Genomic DNA, 23125 nt, shown 5'->3' with positions numbered 1-23125 from the left:
TCAGAGCAATCATTAAAGGACTGTAGAAACTTTACTGTGGCATGCAGGGACAGTGTTAAGAAAGCCAAAGCTCAAAGCTGAAACCGAAAAGGGATGTCAAGAGTAGCAAGAAAAGCTTCTACTGCTTTATTACCAGTAAAAAAGTAAACACATAGAATGTAAACCCACTGTCTTTTTTTGAGAGCAGATTCCAAGGGACTAAGAAAACTAACCAAAAAAAAAATTGGGGCAGTGTTAACCACTGTAGGGAATACCTTTTTTTCCTCTTCCATTACAATTTAATACTTATTAAAGGTAGTAGAGCAACAGCTAGATATGTATAGCATTGTCTGGAAAATAAAAACTGTTGAAGAAAATACTCCTTATCACAGATGGAACAACATCCACGAATTGCAAAGTACGCCATGGAGAACCATAACCTCAGAGAGGAGAATAAAAAACTTCGTTCTTTACAGTCAGTTAAAAGGGCTCAAGAAATTGATGCTTATACCATCGCAGAACTAGAAAAAGCTTTTTTGGAAGCTTCAGTCACAGAGAAAAATACTGGAGGTAAAAATATGCTAATGTTTTCCAGCTAAATAAGCTTACTGTATTTCTGTTGTATGCAGCGTAGTGTTGAAAATGTCGTCTGTCTTGATGTATTTTTGCCTTCTTCAAAGTGGTACATGAAGACTGATAAAATAGGTTTACTTCATTTTACTCACGTTGGCCTTCAAGCAAATACAGCAATAGGGAATTTAGATTCATGTGAGCACCATCCATAATCTCATTTTGTTGTCCTTAGTTGTCATGAAGACTACAGTAATATTAATTATTCTACTGGTTTTCATGTGGACTGTTGCTAATACCCATTTTCTTCAATTTCAATTGCTGCTATGCTCTTCAAAAGCCTACAAATGCTTTCATTTTAGTAAAACTTAAGATAATTGAACTATTCTGTGATTTCAGAGGGTATATGTTTGTTCTTTAAGGTCATCACTTATATTCCACCACCAGACCAGTGGAAGGCAACTCACTGGCATCTGTTGAAAGGCTGAAAGCACGCCTGCTACAGACTCAAAGTGAACTGGCAAGTTCAAAACAAGAATATGAAGAATTTAAAGAGCTAACCAAGTGAGACCAAACAGTATAGAAATGTCTTTAATTAAATGTCTTTAAATAATTACTTACATTGATTTTTAAGAGTTAGTGTCAGATCCTGAATATACAGTCTTAAGTATGTGCTTTGCATGTAGAGAGGGCCAGGTTAAGAAAAATGGCATGCACACAGAATATGTTCCTGTTGAAAATTTTGGCTAACCTGTTGGTTCATTTTTTTTGTCTCCAAAGATTTTTAGAAGGCAATAATACCTCTGCCTTGAGACTTGTTATTGGAACAGAGATTTAGTTCAAATTAGAGCAGGGACATTATATCAATAGTTCATTTATGTCCATTTGCTTTGGCATCTAAATATGAGATAAGGGTCTACTTTGTCCTTACTAACATAGTAAAGATTTTACTGTCATTGTTCTCCTTGAGGGCAGCACAAGATAACACGGAAGGCCTGAGTAATACCTTCAGTGTATATATATTCATATGCAGGTGAATAATACATGGCTTAACTTGATCAACCCCATTTCTGAAAAATTCAGGTCTTGTTACTGGAGATACAGGAAAAATAATTGCATTTCCAGCAAACATAATGTAAACCTGGAAGGCAAAAGGGACCTGAATCTTTTTTGTTATGTTTATTTTTAGCTTGTACCTAACATTGTTGCTTTTTATTGATTTCAGTGAAACTAGAGTGGAATTCTAGAAGCATTGGGCACAAGATAGTTCCATTTTTGCCTCCCCACTTATTTTTTTGCAAAACAGCTTTGTAATGTCCTTTTTGCTCATTCAGGCAATTGTGTGAATCTCTATTTTTATTCTTAGATTTCTGTATAGCAAATCCTATGAACTTCATAAATCATAATGTTACGATCTACTGAGTTTATCAATGCAGCAATCAATCTATTGTCCTGTATCATTAGTTACAATGGTTTATTTATATCTTCATATATTAATTACTTTATTTTCCTGCCCGTTCAATGTATTCCGATTTTATGTATTCCATGTTTTGTGGATATCTTGCTTTCTTGATAGTATGTATGCATTTTTATTATCAGTTACTGACATTTTCTTAGCAAAGTGCAGACAGAAGTGTGCTTTGGAGCCTCTGGATTCAGTTTTGGATTTCACTAAATTTTAAACTTGTTTCCAGTTTCAGAGTAACTGGATGCTTAATTTTACATGCAAGTCTAACTATATGCTGTAACTGAATTTCACAAAATCAATGTATGCTAATTTTTCTGTTGTCCAATAGCAGTCATAACTAAATTTCTACTCTGTTCCACAAGTTTTGTTACAGATGCTGAAAACATGAGGGAAAGTGATGGCATTAAACTGCCAAAAGATGAAATGGTGTATTTCCTTCTGTCTGTAGACTTTGACCCTACAATTATGCCAGCAAGGCCAAATATCACAGTAATAGCATGTAGCTCTGCAAAATACCTAATGAAAATTATTCCTAAATTTCTGCTCAACTGTTGGATTTCAATTAAAGTACCCTTAGAGGGCAAAATAATCTTAACAGAGCAGCACTTGCAAAAATAAAAAAATCTTTAAAGGATTTTCTTTAATCCTGGCAAGCACTAGTTCAGACTTCTCATGTAACTGGATAACATTTTTAAAGCTTAAAACCATATTGGTATTGGTGATACCACTTTCTTATAAAAGGAATTGCAGAGCTCTCAGCTTATTTCTTACCGTGTAATGGATTTTTTTCTGACATGTTTAGTTATCCATCTGCTTGCTTCATTATGCAAGCACAAATAAGCTTCTTAGCTTTTTTTTAAATACAGCAGTGGTGGCTTTCTTCTCAAAATAATGTATTTCAGTGTTTGGGCGAGAGTTCAGCTTCAGTTTGCTCATTGGCAGTACTGCAGCTTATTCTTATTGATGGGAGGGCATACTGATGGAGTGGTTTTGACAGTAGTAAAATACTTCCTAAATAGGAAAAAGCATATGGAACTGGAATCGGAGCTTCAGTCCCTTCGGAAAGCAAACCAACACCTTGAAAACATTCTGGAGGCAACCAAAGCACACAAGCGCCAAGAAGTGTCTCAGTTACATAAGCTACATAGAGAAACTCTTAAGGTATGAGAATAAGTTTATTCAAAACCACACATACTCCTCAGTTGTGTGAGAACATAGACTTGCGTTTGTATGATCCCTTAACCTAACTAGTGTTCTGGCAGGTAATCCACATGTGATAAACCAGATACGCTGCTTTTTTGTTCTGAAATACTGAATGACTGCTACTGTAATCAGGTGACAAGTCTGAAAAAGTGTAGTGGTTTAGAACTAACCACTTTGAGTATTTTATTTCTTTGTTCTGCTTATGGAGCTATGAAGTACAATACCAGACAAAGCCTTAATTCCATTTTACAGTTAAAATAAAGACTGCTTTCTAATCTTTATAACAGAACATAACCACTCCAACAAAAGCTTATCAGCTAAGATCTCGCCTAGTGCCACGAATAAGCCCAGAAGTCTTAGATTATCATTCTGAAGATTTTCAGTGTTCTGAGGAGATGATGGATGACATTTTGAAAGAGCCAGTTCCACCAGAGATGAATGAACAAGCATATGAGGCCATTGCTGAGGAGCTCAAAGTGGCACAGGTGAATGTTCAGAATAAAAACTGAAGTGTATGTATAACTTTTATTGTAAAGCGAATTTTGGCATGAAATACATCCCCCTCACCAAATTTTAATTTGTGTCGGAAACTGAAGCACTTGATGAATACTTAAGGCGTCACTAAACAGTTCTTTAAATATACATTGTCCTTAAGAGGATTTACAATGAAAATATTGAAAGGGATTTGAGAGTTGAATATCGTAAGTAGTTTAAGATATACAGGGCATTTAAACTTTTACTATTTTAACCTGATACCTTGGCTCTGAGGAAAATTCTTTATAAGTCTCTGGTGACAGCTACATTTGGAATACCCAACTTAAGATGTAATACTGCATTATTTGAAGAACCTGCCAAATAATACTTGTCCATCATTATACCTTAATTGTCTTGTACCTTTCCTAAAGGGCAGGGAAGGTCTTTTGTCGCATAGAAGAGCACTACAAAGTTATTTGAACTACCCTCTAGAAGCTGGAACTAACTTCAGTGCATGTAAAATCCTGGCACAACAGCCAAAACCCCTCTTTGATACTTACCATAATGCAGAGATCCTGTAAGGAATTTAGCTAGCGTGTATTTTGAATAGCTTCTTTTTAAAGCCTTATTTCTGCAAGATAAACATGTGTCTGAAAACTCAGTGTTTATTGGATTCGGTTCTTGTATTCCCTGACGCTTTTTCTTGTGTTTTGGCAGTTTAGTTAACAATGGAAGAAACCAGCTACTTAAGATACCAGTTTATTTTTGAATGTTCTGTTTTCTGCTGGTTCAGGTCATAAAAAAAGAAAGTAGTTGACATTTTTATATTTAATATGCACAGACTGCCATATGGCATGTGAGAATAACTGGGAGATGGGTGCTCTAATTTTGAGTATCTGTTGTGTCACAGGAGCAACTGAGCACAATGCAGACAAAACTGGATGAAGAGGAAAGCAAGAATATAAAACTCCAGCAGCATATTAATAAACTGGAGCATCATTCTGCACAAATACAAGAGGTGAGAAAACAGTATAATATAGGGCTATATGTGAGTGTGTATATATGACAAAGTGATATCTACCACACTCATATTACTGTGTCATCTAGTGAGGTCTGCAGGGTTACTTGCATTTTGACTTCTGAAAAATTTACATAGCTTCATAGCTCAGGCCTATGCAGGAAGACAGGGACTTCATTTAACATAACACTGCAGGCTTGGGGTTTTTGGTTTCTGTTGTTTTAAATGTTGTGATTCTGAGCCTGCTTGATCTTAAATATTAGCAAATAGATACTCTGTCTGTGCTTGGTTTTGGCCAACTTCATGATTTCTGGAAAACAGCAATAGTCACAAGGAAATTTTAAACTTTGGATAGCTAAAAATACTACTTCCCGCAGTTGGAATTGAACTGAAATGTCCTTAATCTAAAAAATATTTACAAGTTTTCCTTAATCACCAGGTTTGATTTCACATAGAAAAGTAAATAAGGCCTGTATTCTTCCCAGATCAGTCTTATTTCCGATAGCTCTGTTCTGGAGTAGATCTTGGCTCCTAAGCTGAGTTGCTTTTAAATGAACTTTTTAGATAAGATAATGTCTTCAGTTATATTGAAATTTTTTTTTCCTTGGACTTCTATGCATTTCAGATTCAGCAAACACTGAATTTAAAGAAAAATGCAGCTTTTATTTATAATTAGTTGATGAAATGCTCCAATACATTATTACATTATTGTTACAACTCTGTGACTTAGGCACTCCTACATTTCCTTCCATTTAAAAATTTTACTTCTCTTCTCAAGCTTCTCTCATCTGAAAGGAATGACTGGAGTAAAGAGCGCCAGGAGCTCCTTGAACAGATAAAATTGCTTGAAAAGCAATTTCAAGACAGTCAAAGCAAGACTGAAAGTAAGTCTGTGTAACACTGAAATTCCGTATGAAGTTTTGAGGTTCTTAATGTTTTGAATCAACAATAGCACAAGCTGAGTAACTATTTGGGTTGTTAGTCATACTGGTTTTATTTTTTATCTTTTTTTAAAGAAAAAATCTCTAATACTTGCAGAATAGCCTGTATCTGCCCAGTCTTGCACAGTATACAATATTCAAAATTGTTCTCTGTTCACTCTGAATGTGAATGGAGTACAGGATATAGTATTTTAAAAAGAAAATATTAACAAAAAATAAAGGGAAAAAATCCTCTATTGGTCTATGGAAATGCAGTGATATTGTCTGGAATGTTTTTGATTCTGCCTGTACTCTTTAGTTCTTAAAGGTCAATGAAATATTGATGTTTCCATTTACAAATCCTTTTTGTGTGTGACCTTCAAGGTTAATTCCACTGAAAATATGTAAAGTTTTGTGAGACTTTCCCAGGACGTTCTGTAGTGTTACATGTCTTGCATCTAGCACATTTTCCAAATAACATGTAAAATATTTGTTTGGTTTTTGACAGTATTAAAAAGTGAAGTCTATGACTTGCGCATTGTCCTGCAGTCTGCAGACAAGGAGCTGTCTGCTATAAAATCGGAATATGGTGCCTTTAGGGAAAAGCAAGAGAAAGAAATGAGTCAGCTTTCTGGTAGACATATGGACGTACAGTTCCAGCTGGACAGCGTCAGGTATGTTGGCAGTTTGGTAAAATGCTTTGGCTTCCCTTCTGCATGCATCCAGTGATTTAGTTCTTTTCTGCATGTGAACTTGCACTTTACATCTCTTATTTAAAGTTGTTATTTTGTGTTTATGTTCTTTGCTGCTTTTTTTTTTTCTCAATTCTTTCCATGCCTATTTCAGAGCCATGAAGGGGAACATGGTGAAATTAGCAGAAAGAAAATAAAATGAGGCTTCCTTAATTTTGGTTTGCTCTAGCATTGTCCCATTAAGTAGAATAATACTTATAAACTTACTGATCTCCAAAAGTGGCTGAAGAGGCATAGTTTGGTTGGTTGGGTTTTTTCCAATTTAGTCTTAAAAATTAACTGTTACTTCTCAGTCTGGTCACATGAAGCAGGTGACATAATGATGCTGCTCTAAAAATACAAGCAGAAAGAAACCATAAAAATAAACAGAAGTTTGACTATTGAAACCTGAACAGCTCGCTGCATTGTATGCAATAATTGCCGTTATTATTGGGAGATGTAAATCAGTGAGGTTTTTAGTCATTAGTGTGACTTAGTTATGTTGAGTTTTGGAGGTGGTGGGTTTTGTTTGTTTTGTTGGGGTTTGGTTTGGTTTGGTTTTTCCTGGAAAGCTTAACTACGTTATTGCATTATAGCAGGTCATATCTTAGCTGAAGTAATTTTTTGAGTGGTGCATTGTGAGACTGGGAACCTGGAACTGAAATTAGATGTGGTAGTTTCATTGATGCCTTCTGTGTTAGCAGAAGTATTGACTATTTGGAGGGTATTCTTTCTATAGGCTCTCCATTAATAACATGATTCATAATGCTTGTCTAGCAGCTCTTTTACCCCTCTTTGCTTTTCACTTTTGTGAAAGATCAAATGAAGTAAGTTTTTAGGGCAATAATTTCAAGGGTAATAACTCAGACTTGCCCAGAATATATAAAGATTTTTATATGGGATAAATAACCTAGATATCAACTAAGCAGATGTAGGTACTGAGGATCATTCTAGCAGAGTCTTTTGTCTAACAACTGACTAAAAATAAAAAAATTTGAAAAAAATGGGTGAATACCATTATCAAGACACAGTGACTGAAATTTCTATAGAATTTTATAAGTAAATTATTTCTAGGGATCAGAAAGAGTACTCTGCCTTCCCTGCTAATGCCACTTAACTTTCCTGTGCCCTTCACAAATGTGGGGTTTCTGAATTTAAAAAAAAAAAGTTACCTTTTATGTTAGTCACTTCTTTCTAAAATAACTGTATATTATTTGAAGATTATAAAATACGACTGACTGGAGTATTTTTATAATGAAACAAACCCTTAATATTGTGGGTGGGTTTGTTTTGGGGTTTTGTTTTTATAAAGGCTAGAACACGAAAAGATTCTTGAAGAAAAAGCAAGCCTGCAGGATGACTATGACAATTTGCAGGAAGTAGCGAAGTTTGAGACAGATCAACTGAAGCAACAACTTGAGGACAGAAAACAAGAAGCAGAAGCAATGAAAACAGAGCTTTGTGTAAGACAGTCAAGGCTTTTAAAGGACTTTATAATACAGTTACTCATGTAGCCAGATTGTTTAATTCCTGTTATTGTATCATCGATAATTTATTCCACAGTAATAATAGGTTTCCTGGTGATTTCATTTGGAAGACATACCCAGAATCTTTTTTAAAACTTAGTGCAACATTTTTGCAACTGCAGGCTACAAGAAATGTCCAATAGCATGATGAAGTAGTAGGTTTTTCAGCTGAAGAACTTGCTCTGGAAATGCTAAGGGAGATGGGTTAATTAGTAAAGGAATAAGAAACCGCTTTGGAAAAGAATCCTGACATTGAAATGCTAGTGACCTTTCATCTTAGTGCTAGCTTTCTTATTCTATCTTTACAAAGCAGTTTCTTAAAAATTTTCATAGTGGATGTGAACTTGTTAAAGTGATCTATGGCTTTTTATGGTGGATCACTGTCCTGCAATTTAGTTGATGGTGTCCTTGAAAGCCTGTCAGACTGCAGCGACTGCAAAACAGCAGTAAGGTTGCTCAAGGGCTTTTGCAAATGATTGTGCCTGCTTTTCTGCAGTGCACACTGTGCCTGCTCAGCAAGTTTGCTATAATTTTTCTTTTTTGGTATTTAAAGGAATACTGACAGATTGAAGATTATTATTTTAAATTTCTTATAGTCTAATATCTTGAGCTGCTGATTAGAATTTGAAAAATCCCCCCAAATTAATCTACAGTTGAAATTCTAATTTTTCCCTTTAAAACCTTGGATATTGAGGAACATAATAGCTATATGAAATTATTATCAATGGCAGGTGAAAAGAGCTTATTGCTTAATATGAATAAGTGTTTATTTTTGAACTTGTCCAGGACAAAGCTAAAGATCTTTCTGTTCCCATTTAAGGTTTTGTGGGGTTCTTTTTTCAGTCATCTTAGGACTTTGTTTAGATTTTTATTTTGTTTTGAATTATTCTAAAGACCTTATATTGTAACTTGTTATAAGAACATATATTTTGATATTCTAGAACCTCTTGAAACTCCTGAAAACAGAAAAAGAACATAATGAAAAACTAACATTACAATTGCAAGAAGACAAAGAAAACAATTCAAAGTAAGTTTTAATTTGTGGTGGGGTTTACTTTCGTCTCACTTCATTGATTTTTGTCCTATGTAGGTTTTGTATTCAGTTGAGGATCCTCTTTGTAGAGGTGTTTTTCCGCAGCTGGGTGGAGATAATTACATAATGGGCTTTTTTATTTTATCCAGCTTAGAACAGCCCTTCATTTTAATGTATTCAATTAGCATGACAAATGTAATCTCCTTACAGGTATAGTTCTTCATGTCAAAGATAAGTTCCACTACTGATAGCAGTGTGTGGCTAGTAACTAAACCATTAGTCTTTTGTATAGCAATGAGCAGGTGATAGTTAAAGAACTCTTCAAAAAAAAAATGAAGTGCACATAAGAATAAGCTTATATGACTTGATTCTTGTTAAAGCTTTTATGTTCTGATTATATTTCTCACTAGAAATATGTTTTCTTCTCCAGGGAGCTCTTGAAAGTGCTTGAAAAAGCACAGGTGGAGAAACCATCCTCTAAAATGGTGACATGGTGTGAGCAGAAGGTACAACAGCAGAATTGAATGTCTAAATTGTGTGTTCATGGATTTCCTTGTGCATTGATAGCAATTTTATTGGTGAACTGACTGTTCTGTTGATTACCAGCAAAATAAATGTAGCATTCTTAAGTTTCAGATTATTTTGTTAAGCTACTGCTTAATTTTTCTGGTAAGGTAAACAACTTAGTCCCTTCCATTTTTTTTCATGGCTTTGTGCTTTACGAAACATACTTCAAAAGTAATTAAGTCTCTCCTTGACAATTATTATTTCTTCTAGGAAGCGAAACTGCAGCAATTGGAACAGGAGCTGGTGGCTGCTGAAGAGATTATTGTTTCTTTGAAGAAGACAAATGATACAGATAAGGTTTGGGTTTATTTCTGTTACTGATACTCAGTTTTGCAAGTAACTGTGTTCTGTAGTAGAGTTGAAAGCCCAGAGACTTCCTGTGATACTTAGTAATTCTGTGCTTCTAGGCGATCCTGACTGTGTGTCTAGGTAAAATAAATCTACCTTTTACTACTGTGGAGTTTGCAGGGTGGTAGGAAACTGGTGTGCATTCAGAGAAAACACAAGATAACTGAAGATTTTAAAAAAGAAAAAAAAAAAAATCAAGGTAAAGCTGTCTACTGGACAAAACATTCAATGCACAAACAATGCATAATTCCCCTGATGATTATAGGGCCTTCCAGTCAGTGGCATGTTGTAATGGGCTAATAGAAAAGTAGGAAAGGTGATGTAAGAATGTAACTGTGGATATCTTTATTAGTAAAATCAAAACACTTTTACATGAAAAGACTGCTCCAGTGTTTTGAAAGCTTAAATTGCAAAAGTTCGCACAATACAATCATTTATGCTGTATGTAAAATAGGCATTAAAAAATCACATAATGCATTTACTATCCAGGATGATGCAACGGCAAGTCTTGCTTTTTCCATGCTAAAACCAAAAATTTGACATGTGTAAGAATCTGGTATTGTCGATGCAGTCGTGTTTCTTGAATGTGCCTTTTTCCATTACAAACAAATGTAAACTTAAAGTACAGTACTTCTGTTCTCCTGTTAGAAACCCATTACAGCTTAAGACTAAATCAGAGGGCTAGTCTTCTCTTCTAATGACACAAGTTATTTTATTCTTTGTGTAAGTGCTTAGAACAAAAGCCAATGATTTAACAACAAATTCCCTGTTACTTCTTTACACGTGCATATCGATGCCTCATTTTCAAATGATTGTTTGAAATTTGGGACTAACAAATCATACACCAAAGAAAGTCCAGTAATAAAATATGTATACAATATACATAATATATCGGGATTAACTTTTTTTTATGTTTCAGGAAGTTGTAACTGACTTAAGAAGACAGATCCAGGAGCTGAGATCTTCTATTAATCATAAAACCGAGTCCATAGATGGGCTGACAAGAGAGCTCGAGGATATAAATGTATGTTCTGTCATTTTGAAGGACATGGTATAGTTTTTCAGAAATGGAAGGCAATGACATGTCTTATCACGGGTCTCAAACAGCATAACTTGCTGTAGTGTTTTAGAAGGAAACGTCTTTGTTTTGACATGCTGAAATCTTCTGAACATTTTATGCCTACGGCTGTCTTGAAAACTGAACTCTCTCCATGTGGTGGGTAAAGAGCAGTGTCTCTAAAGGGACCTATTCACATCCTGTAAACTACACTCAGCTGACAGACAGATTTTCTCAGCAATTTAAGACCTCAACAATTGAAGCTGAATTGTAAATTCATTTTTGAGGGAGTGATTTTTTATGTTGCTGATATTACTATGTTCTACATCTGAAAACAAGTATAAAGAACTAAAACTATGTATTTGAATAACTATGAATAAATACGATGCATCTTCTTTATTAAAATAGGTTTGATAGAGCAACCCACAGAATGCTTTAGATAATGTATATGTATGAACTGAATTCAAAAGGTCCTGCAGACAAAATGTTGATGAGACAGATTTCTACATATGGCATATGGTTATCTGTTTTTTTTAATAATGATTTTAGTGATTAATATGTATTGCAGTGGCTAATACATATTAAATTAATAATCTTTTTCCATTGTTCTGACAACTTATTTCTAATAACGTAATTCGTACAATTTACCAAGTACAATATAGCATTCTGATTTTAGTCATTGACACAAACGATATTTTAAACGTTTGTAGTTGTCATCATAAGACTTGTGATATACATTTATTTCTATTATGTTTGCCAACTTTATTTGATAACATGTTTTTCTAAAATTTAATTTAATACTTTTCATAGTGCAAGTACAATCTTGTTCTGGCTGCAAAAGAAGAAAGCAAAGGAATCATAGAGGATCAAGAAAAGAAGATTGAAGAACTGAAGGAAGCCTTGGAGAGAAGACAAATAGCCGATAACATTGAGGTAAAAACATTAATGTTGGTGTATTATGATTATTTGTTCAACAGACCAATTGAATGTGGTTTTGCTTAAAATACCTGTGCCAAACTTAACCTCATTTTAGTTCAAACTATAGCTAGTTAAGCTGTTCTTAAAGGAATTTTTCATGAGATACCTGACAAATTCTGTTAAATTATCACATTACTTGACATAAATATTTTATAAGCTACTTCATAAAAACCTATGCTAAAAGCCTGGTTTAATTTTGTTAAGGCCACTGAGGAATCATCAGCTGAATTTAATGGGAGCATTAGATGATGCAGCTGAGAAATTAAAATAGGTAGAAGAATATATTATATTTAACATTATCTCTTCCCCCACTGCTACTATATTCAGTAACATTTTTTCTTTACTCATAATTTTAACTAAAAGCTCCACCTGCTGGAAACAGATTTGGCATGCATTGTTGATTCAACTGCAGTTTTGCTTTTTAAAATTGTATCTTTCTTTTTTAACTCTGTCTTTCCTGTTACTGCTCTCACCATTATTTTGGTGAACATGTTCATCAGTCAAAACCACTAGCCTCTCCTTACAAGTAATTTCTACAAGATCATCTGTCATATTAGATATGCTTAGTCCAATCATATAGCACCAATAAAGTCTTCCAGAGTAGTGTTTGCTTCTCAAAAACCATTCTTAAATAAACTTCCACTATGTTTAATAAACAGTCTTCATTAATAATCATATCTAAATTTGTCATTCTAGACCCCAAAACTGAGTCACCTGCCAAATAGTTCACTTTGGTTTTTTTCTTTTTTTTTTTAATTGAAGTACCAGTTCTTACTACAATGTAATCCTTCAGCAAGTCTGACTCCTGATAAAATCATAGTGTTTCTCTTTCTTTGACTTTGTACATCAGTTATTAATTTCCTTCATGCTCTCTTGAAAGGACAAGAAGAACTAATCCAAGGTGGCATTTAAAGTACTAAGTACTGTTTCTCCTTCTAGGTTAACACACCTCATGTAGGTATGATGCCCTATTAGGGTGGGAGTCTAGATCCTAGAATAAATCCAGAGGTAGCTACAGAATAGCAGTGCAAAAAAAAAAAAGTCATCACAAATTCAGCATGGATTAAAACCTATACATTCTTTTCTGGTTTATTACTTAAAGAATTGTATCTCTTTTTAAGTATACATTATACTTTAAAACAGTGATTGATTCCAGCTATCTCTCACAACTATCTAACTGTAACTATACTGTGGGAAAGTTCTCATTTTTGTTCTGCAACCAAGACAATGGATATGTAAAACATGCTAAAATAAAAAAATTTATAGATGAATGCTGACTACAATTCATGATGAAAAAGCGGAGGGAAAAGGGAGATGCTTGTCGCTGTTAGCAGTCTTGACAACAATGACAAAACATCTTCAAACAACTGCTTTAGAGTAATAACTTTAACATTTCTCTTTTTACTCATCCAATGACTTCAAATAGAGAGACCTTCTGTGTGAGGACTTGCATCATACCACTGATCAGCTGATAAGACTGACAGAGGCCTCTAAGAAACATGATGCATTGCTTCAGTGCGCACAGGAAGACATAACAAAGAAAGAAGCTGTAATCCAGGAACTCAGGGAACAGGTAAAACAAGGAAATTCTTCTGATAATTAGCTCCTTGGGGGAGGGAGTTGTGGTTAATTCTAGCTTCTGGAAAATATTTTACTTGTAGTTTTAGAGCATCTCGTACACAGTACTCTTGAAGAGCAATGCTCCTTCCTGTAAAAGCAAATTAGTAGTTCAAAAGCTTCTGAACAAAGGCTAGATAACTTTTAAATACTTTGGAAATGGTGTCTAGAGATCACGAAAATGTTTACTCTGAAAGCAGAGTAAAATTATCAGTACCTATAATAACAGAGTAACCTGAGGTTATAAGCAGTGTAACCTAGGGGATTACTTTTCCCTCTGCTTAACACCTATCCACAAACAATATCCTTATGTAATGGTGACGATTGTTGAGCTCTGTAAATTATGCAGTCTGAGTGTGATTTGGAGCTTTTGCAGACCAAATAGCTATGTTAAGCCTTGGTCCAAATTTTAGCTCTAATTGTCACAACTATCTTAGTGCTTAGTAATATATCTGTGTTGGCAAAAACTCTAACAAGGATAAGTTATTTCGGAAAGAAGAGTTCTTTTGTCAAGTTAGCGTATTCTCTTTGAGGAAACTGATTAAATCTATACCAGTAAAATCTTCATTTGTATCAACTCAGGTTCTGATCAGTAATGTTTGGCAACGAAGTTCATAATAGTTTTTCTGTGCTAGCAAGCCTCTTGTGTAGATTGTGTTAGCAAGGCAAAAAATACATAATACAAACAACAAGAACAAAATTGAGATTAACGACACAGTATACCGTATATAGTGTATATATGCTTTCAAAAAATGCTTGTTACATGCAACTATTGAATGATTAAGTTATTAGGTAAATATGGAAAACAGTTATGAAAGTGAAGTCTAAGGTAATCTAAAATAACTTGTAATGTACTTAAGCTTGCTCAAAATAGAGACCTGGTTGCTGTTTTCTTTAGTATTTTGGGTGTATTATGAGCTAATTTAATTCTAATTGGGGTTTCTAATAGTTGGACAAAATGACAGAAGAACTGGAGAAGAGGAAGAATGAATATGAACTAAAAATGAAGCAAATAGATTGCTTTGTGGACTCATCTTCAGTAACGTTTCCTCAGGTATGGCATTTGTGGGAGAAACGTTTTCATTGTAATGACTGTTAAAACTCATTGGAAAGGACTAATAAACTTGACAGCATGGCTTCAGGCTGGGACCAGAAATGACAACATATCGAGAATGGTCAAATCCCATTCACCTTGTTTGTAACTTAAGTGTATTACTGATGATTTGTCAGCTAGGAATTTATTAACATATGTCTCTAAGTATTAAAACATGTAACCAACACATAAGGAGAACAGTTCTCTACTAATAGTTTGTGGGTTTTTGTTTCTTTTAACTTGCCAGTGTCCAAAAACTCCCCCTAATTTTGATGTGAATTTGGCAAAGCTCTTGGAAACTCACGAGCAGGAAATAGCTGATCGAAGGGCTTCTGCAATAAATCTGGAGCACCTTGTACATGAACTGAATGAAGAACGAAGAGCTAAAAATGATGAAATTCTAAGGCTGAAGGTACTATGAGTTAATCTCTACAGGCAATTTGTAAGGTTAAAATAAGACAGGATACAGAATTCGGGTTTTTAATGAGCTCTGCTTAGTAGTCTGTCCATTAAAGCAGGAAGGCAGTTCTTGGTCTTGTCTTTACCTAGGCTGGTAACAAATGGTGACAACTTGCTTGACATATCCATATATCTCATTTTCCCAAGGACTGAGTTGTTTCATGTTCATGAATATCAAATGGTAACATCATTTTTGCTGAGCAAACTGTTCTGACTTATTCTAAATCAAGTTTCTAATGAAACTGTAAAAGGAAGGATGATGCAGGTCTTTGCTAGAGAATTGCATTTGTTTTCTGAGAAATAGTTTTGTCCTCTATTTTACTCAAAAACATGTTTAACTGGAAATGAAAACAGGAATTGCAATTTGGTCTTCAAATAAAATCTTTCAAATTTCACTTGCTTAGGAACAATTAAATGAGTTGGAGAACTTGCGTCTGGAAATGCAGATATTGGTGGAGAACAACAGGAATTTACAGAGCCTTGTAGAAGCTCAGAGACTAAGCAAGAACAGGTAAAGTAAAATCAAACAAGAAAAACCTATCTTATCTTGAAGCAGTTAAGTAAGATAAATTTATAGTTTTTATTTGAAATACAATCTTACATATTGTTCATATAATTAGAGATTGACTCAGCCTTTTCTATGAAATTGTTTACTGGCTTGTAAACTATTGCCTTTACATCACAAATTCTTAAATACAATGAAGTTTTATAAAGGAAAGGGAAATAGAATGTAAAATAATTACATGCGTGACCATTTTTGTGTATTATATATTGCCATTATCACTTGTGCAGTTATGGATTCCGTAGATAGGAAATGTCCAAATGAATTCAAAAGAAGTTTTAACATAGACATAAATGGAACCAGTTCTCTGTCTTGTGTTTCTGAGGGTAAGGAATGAATTTCCTCTGAAAAGATGGTACACTGCTGTATACCTCAGATCGGAGATATCCTGAAGTTTGGTTCAAACTGTAATCTGTACAGCTTAGTTTTGGACAGAAAACACTTTATTTTGTGGCTTACCTTTTTTGTTTTTTCTTTGTTTTCAATTTTGTGAAGAAATAAATAATCTGCTGTTTTACATCTTGTGAAAAGAAATCTTAACTGGCAGCAAATAATTCTGTTGATATTTAATGACAATTCATTTTTAAGGGGCAATTTAGTAAACAGTGACTTAATGCTAGGTAGGAGTTTAATCTTTTTTTTGCCTATTAAATTTATAAAAACGTATTTTCCAGAACTTTTATCTCTGTTCAATGAAGTATCAGTGCTGTCAGTTTTAGAACTGCCTTTTTTGTAAGATAAGTATTTAATGTAAAAGAACACCTAAATTTGCAAAGTTAAGTATTCCGATTAGAAGATGCTGTAATTGTAGGTGTCAGCACAACTCCAATTTGCCCTTGCGTTATAAATACTATACAGTAATCTTCAATTATGAAGGGATTCATTTGTGGAAAACATTATGCGCGCAAGGAGGGACAGATCAGGTGGGACAGTGAATGATGATGTTATCTCTAGGGCCTTTTGCTTAGTTTGCACCAGACATTTGAAAGTGTGTTGTGAATTGAAATGGGAATCACAGAAAAACAAGAAGTGGTTACCTTGCCATGGAAAACAGGATTCTGTGGCTTTGTTTATCACACAGTTTATGGAGTAGGTTACTTGGACACAATTTTTCACAGAAAAGCTTTACTTTTATGTTCCTCACCTGCTGGATTCCTGACTTGGCACCTTGGGATGCAATTTGAATATGCATTAACAATTCCCAGCTGCTGTTAGTTGATAGGAGTTGCGGTTTGAATAGACCAAAGTCTAACAGTATATTGCATGCTCTCTGAAAAATCAGGTTTAGGTATCTCGGGTGGGAATATTCACAGGAGACACATGCCTCGTACATCATGGGAGCAGCTGATAGCAGCAGCAGGTAGTAGTTATCTTTTGTGTGGTCCAGTGTTGGACAGTGAGATGATTTGATCATTGGTGTCACATGTGACAAAGTAATGAGATGGGACATATTGGACTGCCCTGCAGGATGTTTGAGAATACAAAATGAGACCAAGTGCCTGCTCTCTTTTGGCATTTAGTGTTATGGCAGGGAAGACCAAGCTGTATAGTAAAGGCCAGCCTTCACTCACTTCTCTAATGCTAAGCTGGAGCAGGCTCAGCTCACTACTTTGGAGCTGGTTCACTGGATTGACTACTAGAATCTGAAAGACTCAAGCACAACAAATGATTCTAAACTTGGAGGTTTTAAAGTTCATGTAAGTGTCCACTGAGAATAAGTAAGCAAAGCGTGTTGTGGTCTTGTCCAACCATGTATTAGCTGGATGAGTTTGGGTGGATTTTGGAAGCTGGTCATACCAAAATTTAAAAAGGAAAATATATGATTTTTATTTTGGTTCTCAGAAGTTGTTAGACTTTTTAAGCTGGCATTTAATTAACATTAATAAAAAACCACCCATGCATATGCACACTTACTCGCTCAGACTGAGGCTGTTTATACTAGATATGAAAAATAAATTGCCCTAGCTAGGTATGTTAACAAAGATTTTAAGTTACTGAAAAATAGTGATCTTTTATAATTGCATCAAATTACAGTAACTATTAACCAATGAAGTTCTTCCCTTATGGCACACTACAAGAACGAAGTGGTCCTGATGGTGTGTTGGTTTGGGGGTTATTTTAATTTTATGGTGTTTGCTTACTTCGATCCAATGTCACGTCTATTAAAAACTAACAAAATAAAAAGTTTCCAAGTCTTCTGAATACAAAAATCTTCTACCTTCTTAACTTGGCTAGACCAATGAGCAACGATCTTGTAGGAAGGAGTTGCTTTCTGCGATCTATATGCACTTGAACATCATGAACTAATAAAACATTTACCTCAATCCCAAAGCTGTCTAACATACAGTTGCATAGTTATTAAATTTTTAATTGTTTTCATTAAAACATTAGTTTCTCTCTACTCTAAGGAAAATGTCATATTCTTGGAATATAAAAGTTCTTAACCCTTCCAGAGTTGTTTTGTGATGCTCAGTATTCTGAGTACGAACATGTGTCAAGACAGCTACACACATTTACTGGCTTAATCTGGATAAGATGTTTTTACAACTGGTTTCCTCTGTTTGTGACAAACTCTCCTCACTCTTGGATTTCCTAGTGATCAGAAACATCCTGACGTTCAGTACCTCAAAGAGAAAGAGGCGGAGATTGCTGAAGAACGACTCGCCAAGGTATATTACCCTTCTTCTGTCAGTTGCTGTTTCCCTGTGCTGTTTCCTTCTTCTGTGAAGTATTAACATGTTTTCTTCTACTTCATGGTAGTGAAACAAACACTGCTTTCTAGTGAATTCTAACAGACACAGCCTGATACTTACCTCTTAAGGTTTCACTCTTGGTCTAACACCAATGAACTGGGTGTCAGATTGCACAACAAGCAAAACCAGCTTCCGATCACTAAGTCTGACTCATCTCCATAGGGTTGGAAAGTGAAGATTGTGTCACTTGCTAATGGCAGGGCTCTACCAAAGGGAAGTTAATGTTGCAGGAGAGGTTGCCATGGATCTCTCAGACAGAAGAACCCCCTGTTAGAGCTCTGCTGCGTCTGAGTGGGCAGAGAGATACTGCTGTGGGTCAGCTGTGCTGGCTTGGAATTGGAAATATGTGCATATAGCAAAGCGATGAACTTAACAGTGAATATTAGAGATGGGAGCTACTGGTCAGTAGGATGATTTTGGTAGGATCTGGAATGAGACACGTAGCATCAATTAAGTGACAAATAATTTTAAATATCTATATGTGTATATTAAACATTAAGCATGTAACTAGTATTTTTGAACTCTTACAGAATAAAGCAATGGAGGAGATGCTGAAAATCAAAGCAGAGTAAGTTTAAATATTGTTCATTGCGCTGGAGATTTGTATTAAACTCATTAATACCAAAAAGGTATATTTAAGCAATAGAAGTCCAAGATCTGAAACTATAAGAGATGTAATTTGGAAACGTTGTTTACACTTCTGCAAGACACTTTGAGTTCTTACTCTTTCTCATCAGTAGGTGGTAGTAGCACCTATTCCTGCATTTTCTAAAAGGGTAGCATTGTATCAGGACACTACTCTGAAACAAGTGGAACCATGGAAAAACTTACATTGGAAGGGATGTTTTGAATTGTTTCAAATTATCTATGCTTTGAATTCTTTTATATGCAGTGAATTCTAAGCAGATTCATTTTTGGATTAAATTGAAATGCTGTTCATTTCTTTATAATATTGTAAATATTTTATAATATTAAACAATCTGATTCTTTGCTTTTTTAATGCTATTTGTTTAAATTTTTGTGCTTCAGCTTGAATAATGAAAATTGTTTATTATTAGAGGATACCTAGATTATGTTTGCGCTATTATGCAAGTAGTCCTCAAAAGTCAAGTGTTTTGCACCTTGGATGGATAGTAGTCAACAAATACAATACTGAATTAGTAGATAAGAATTAGTTTGAAAGTGTTACTCCGGCTATTCTTTTCCTAATCTGTATTGCTTTAGGATTCATAGTGGCTGAATCTCCTAATATTTGAGTTATTGACATTTAATGGAATGCTTTCTATGTAAGTAACTTTTTTAAGAATGAAGATGCACACAGTCATTTCAAAAGGAATTTACAATAAGTTTTCCAGAAACCCTAGTCTTGATTAAGGGTTATTTCACTATTTGATGCATTGGGTTTCCATACCTGTCTGGTCTCTGAAATACGCTTAACAACAGTGCTACAATGTCTCATACAAACAAATAATGTACAAAGAGGAAAAAGATTTGTTCATCACCAAGAAAATGTCTTGACAAATGCAGCAAATTAATACTGTTTTCAAGTAGCAGGTCTTAAAAACCAGGCTTTAGTGAAACAAAACTGATGACAAAAATATTTTAATTTATGCAATATTTGAATAGACATGTAAAATTACTGTAGTTCATATAATCAGAAGACAGGCTGCTAAGTTTGGCATGGTTGAATATTCTGTGAGCCTGATAGAATGAAAACATTTTTAGCAGACAAGATGTTTATCCAAAGTGGTGGTCCTTCTGGTACCAGGCCAAACAGGCTCAGACCACCTCTGAGTTGTTCAGAGATGTTTCTGAGCAGCAAGGCTATGAGGGAAGAGCCAGATACAGACAAGCAATTTAGGGGAAACTTGAAGAGCAGCAGAGTTCATCTGGCAAATTTACATGCCTTAGATGAATTAATTCTCAGTGTTCTTGTAGCGAAGCTTCTATTTTCTTTCGCAAGTGGCGTTGTGAAAGATTGGATTGGAAACAGCGTACTTCCCAAAAAGAAGAGCAACTCCAAAACACTGCCTAGTTAAGAGATAGTATCAAACACAAGAGCTGTGAAGCAGAATGACATTTTTCTTCCTCTTAGCACTGAGTTCTAGGGAAAATACATCGTCTCAAAAGGATAATTTTCAAGGAGCCTGCCTTCGTGTTCAAGGCTGACTTACAAATTGCATACAACTGAATTACTGTTGTTTTTTAATATTTTATGATTCTTTTATATTGGCAGATTAGAAAAGACAAAAAATACCCTCAAAATCAGAGAGAATACTTGTCTTGAAATGACTCTGGAGATGGAACGAACAAGAGCTTTGGAGCTCAAAGCATTTAATGAAAAAGAAGAAATTAGATCAAAACTGGAGGAAACATATGAAGAGAGAGACAGAATTGGAAAGGTTATATATGTATAATTTTTTGTTGTCTTTACAGTAGAATCTTATTCAGCAGAGGTAGAGCTGTTGCTAATTAGGCAATATTCTGAATTAATTAGCAATCAAAGACTTCCTCTGAAAATGTTTAGTATTGCAGTTTAGTTGTATTTGTAATGCTGTTTCCTGCACTAGTGAAACTCTGGTTAAGGAAATCACCATTGCAATTCGTAATACAAATCAAATGGTGCTTTTTTTTTTGCCCTTTAGAGGGATCTAATGTAGTACCTAATGAGAGATAAGACAAATACTTCCTGAATGAACCAACTCTTGCATCATATGTTACAACAAACTTAAATGTTAGTATGTTAATAGTTCTAAAGAAGCTATTTCTTCTGAAAAGAGAAGGAAGGGCTGCAGTTAAGAGGTACACAATGTATTTATTAATTACAGGAAATGGACTTGCTGAGGAAGCAAGTTGACTGTCTTGCTGAGGAGAATGGGAAATTACTTGGTCATCAAAACCTAAACCAGAAGATTCAGTATCTTGTGAAACTGAAGAAAGATTACACTAAACTTACTGAGGTAAGTTGCAGAGCAGAATACAGGTGAAGTAATGGCCTGACACAGAGGAGAGCTAAGCTTTGAGAATGAAAACTAAAATTCTTGTTCTTCTGATGGAGAGTAATAGATACCTTTTGGTTCTATGCAGTTATGCAGGTGATGGCTGGTCTGTCTCCTCACAGGCCCCAGACGAGGATCAACCCATTTTATTTCCTCAAGTACAGAGTGTATAAAACCCTTGAACAAGTGCAGATACCACTTATTTAGAAATATGAAAGGAGTACAATTTCCTTAATACACGCATGTTTTTTCTGTTTTACAGGAGACTGAAAAACTACGAGTTGAAAATGCGTTTTTGAAAGAATCTAAAAAATGTGACATATGTAGACATCATGATCAGCTATAATGACACAAATAAAACTGCAGAGCCATATTTTTAAAGTGCACAGAATAAGCAAAAGCCAGTTGTCAAACTTGACTTTTGCTGTGGTCCTGGAATAATCAAGTATTTTAGTTCTGGATTTTTTGCTGATGGTAACTTTTAGTGAAGAATTTTTATTCCAGCTTTGTGGGCAGCTTTCAATGACATATTAACACCTTCCTATAGTTTTTCAAGATCTTAATTTGTATAGGTGCTAGACGATATTTCTTTGAAACTTTTGTACCTTGCTAAGGAAAAGCTTTCTCACTGGGAACACACCTGGATTTTTGTTTCCTTTTGTGCTTTTATTCAGGTTCCTACCTCTTCTGAAATGCTACATTTTCCACCAGAGATGCATTTTTAAAAAGCACAATTTATTTGTGAATTTTAATTTTATTTTTTTTTTAGCTAAACATAGGAGTTTTTTACTGGGTTGCTTAAAAATAATTTTCATATTGAAGTTTGTTCAATAAAGCACAAATGTGAATTTAGTAATAGACTTGTAAATAGTACCATAAATATCTTTTGGCTTTGTAGCCTTTTCTTTCGCTATTTGAAAGTAAAATGCTTTTTAAACCTTCTTTCCCCCCAGTATAAACTTATAGCAGACTATTAGCATTGCAGGAAATACTTTTTAAGTATTTTGCAACCATTTTCTTATCAAACAAAAGTTTGAAATGTTAAGAAATAAGATCTGAAAATACACAGAGCATTGTAGCAGCACCGCATAAGTTAATTTAATCACACTTAAGATTTATTGCAAATAACTGAAACTTATTAGTGGAATACAAAGCATTGATTTATATACCAGTATCAAACATTTGTGTGTTTAGCTTGTTTTTTACCATCAGTAATCCTGTCATTCAATTTCCGACCACTTCGTACAGTACTACATTTGCCCACAAGCGATGGGGCAAAAGGGAACGAAGATACGTGTCAAGTAAAGGGCAGGATACTTGGTGAGTTTTTTTGTTAGTTGGCTGAGGGGAAGAAGAATTTCCCCCAGCTTATCTATGAATCTTAAAGTTGCCTATTCATGCAGATTTGTTTCCACTTGAACTTTGATGTGAAGTACAGAAGTCAAAACTAGCTTTCAACTGGGGAGGGTTTTTTTTGTGTAGACTAACAATAGCAGAGATCAGAAGTAACTACCACTGAGTACTAGTGCTGTAGAGATCAGCCTGAGAGGGGGTTGTCTCGGACCACAAAGCTGTTGTCTCCCGTGGGCTTTATCTGTTCTTGCCATGTTCCAGGTTTACAAATGTTCCTGTCTTGTGTGACCGTTTCTGGACTATTTCCATGCAAGCAGGGTTTTCTGCCCTTCCCTGGAGGGGGGGCAGGATCCCTGCAGCCGTGCTTGCTTACCCGTGAGCCTTTCTCTGTGTTGTATGTCTACATTTTTTTAAAAA

At 34.9% G+C, this 23125-nt stretch overlaps 1 protein-coding gene across 1 annotated transcript in view; it reads left to right on the top strand.

Annotated features, from left to right (window-relative positions):
• KIF15 (kinesin family member 15) overlaps positions 1–21701 on the top strand; it is a 36087-nt gene extending 14386 nt beyond the window's left edge. The window contains exons 13-34 of the mRNA XM_009708287.1: positions 372–549; positions 972–1113; positions 3037–3178; positions 3508–3705; positions 4605–4712; positions 5491–5596; positions 6141–6306; positions 7676–7826; positions 8831–8916; positions 9353–9428; positions 9700–9786; positions 10757–10861; positions 11705–11827; positions 13299–13445; positions 14439–14543; positions 14830–14994; positions 15446–15552; positions 18200–18272; positions 18887–18924; positions 20593–20758; positions 21185–21316; positions 21618–21701. Coding sequence (XP_009706589.1) covers positions 372–549; positions 972–1113; positions 3037–3178; positions 3508–3705; positions 4605–4712; positions 5491–5596; positions 6141–6306; positions 7676–7826; positions 8831–8916; positions 9353–9428; positions 9700–9786; positions 10757–10861; positions 11705–11827; positions 13299–13445; positions 14439–14543; positions 14830–14994; positions 15446–15552; positions 18200–18272; positions 18887–18924; positions 20593–20758; positions 21185–21316; positions 21618–21701 — 2685 coding nt within the window. The remainder of the gene's footprint in view (positions 1–371; positions 550–971; positions 1114–3036; positions 3179–3507; positions 3706–4604; positions 4713–5490; positions 5597–6140; positions 6307–7675; positions 7827–8830; positions 8917–9352; positions 9429–9699; positions 9787–10756; positions 10862–11704; positions 11828–13298; positions 13446–14438; positions 14544–14829; positions 14995–15445; positions 15553–18199; positions 18273–18886; positions 18925–20592; positions 20759–21184; positions 21317–21617) is intronic.
• The last annotated feature ends 1424 nt before the right edge of the window (positions 21702–23125 follow it).

This window comes from Cariama cristata, unplaced genomic scaffold, assembly GCF_000690535.1.
Source record: "Cariama cristata isolate BGI_N322 unplaced genomic scaffold, ASM69053v1 scaffold7879, whole genome shotgun sequence".
Classification (NCBI taxonomy): domain Eukaryota; kingdom Metazoa; phylum Chordata; class Aves; order Cariamiformes; family Cariamidae; genus Cariama; species Cariama cristata.
The sequence above is the reverse complement of the archived record's forward strand: the minus strand, read 5'-3'. Positions and strand labels throughout refer to the sequence as shown.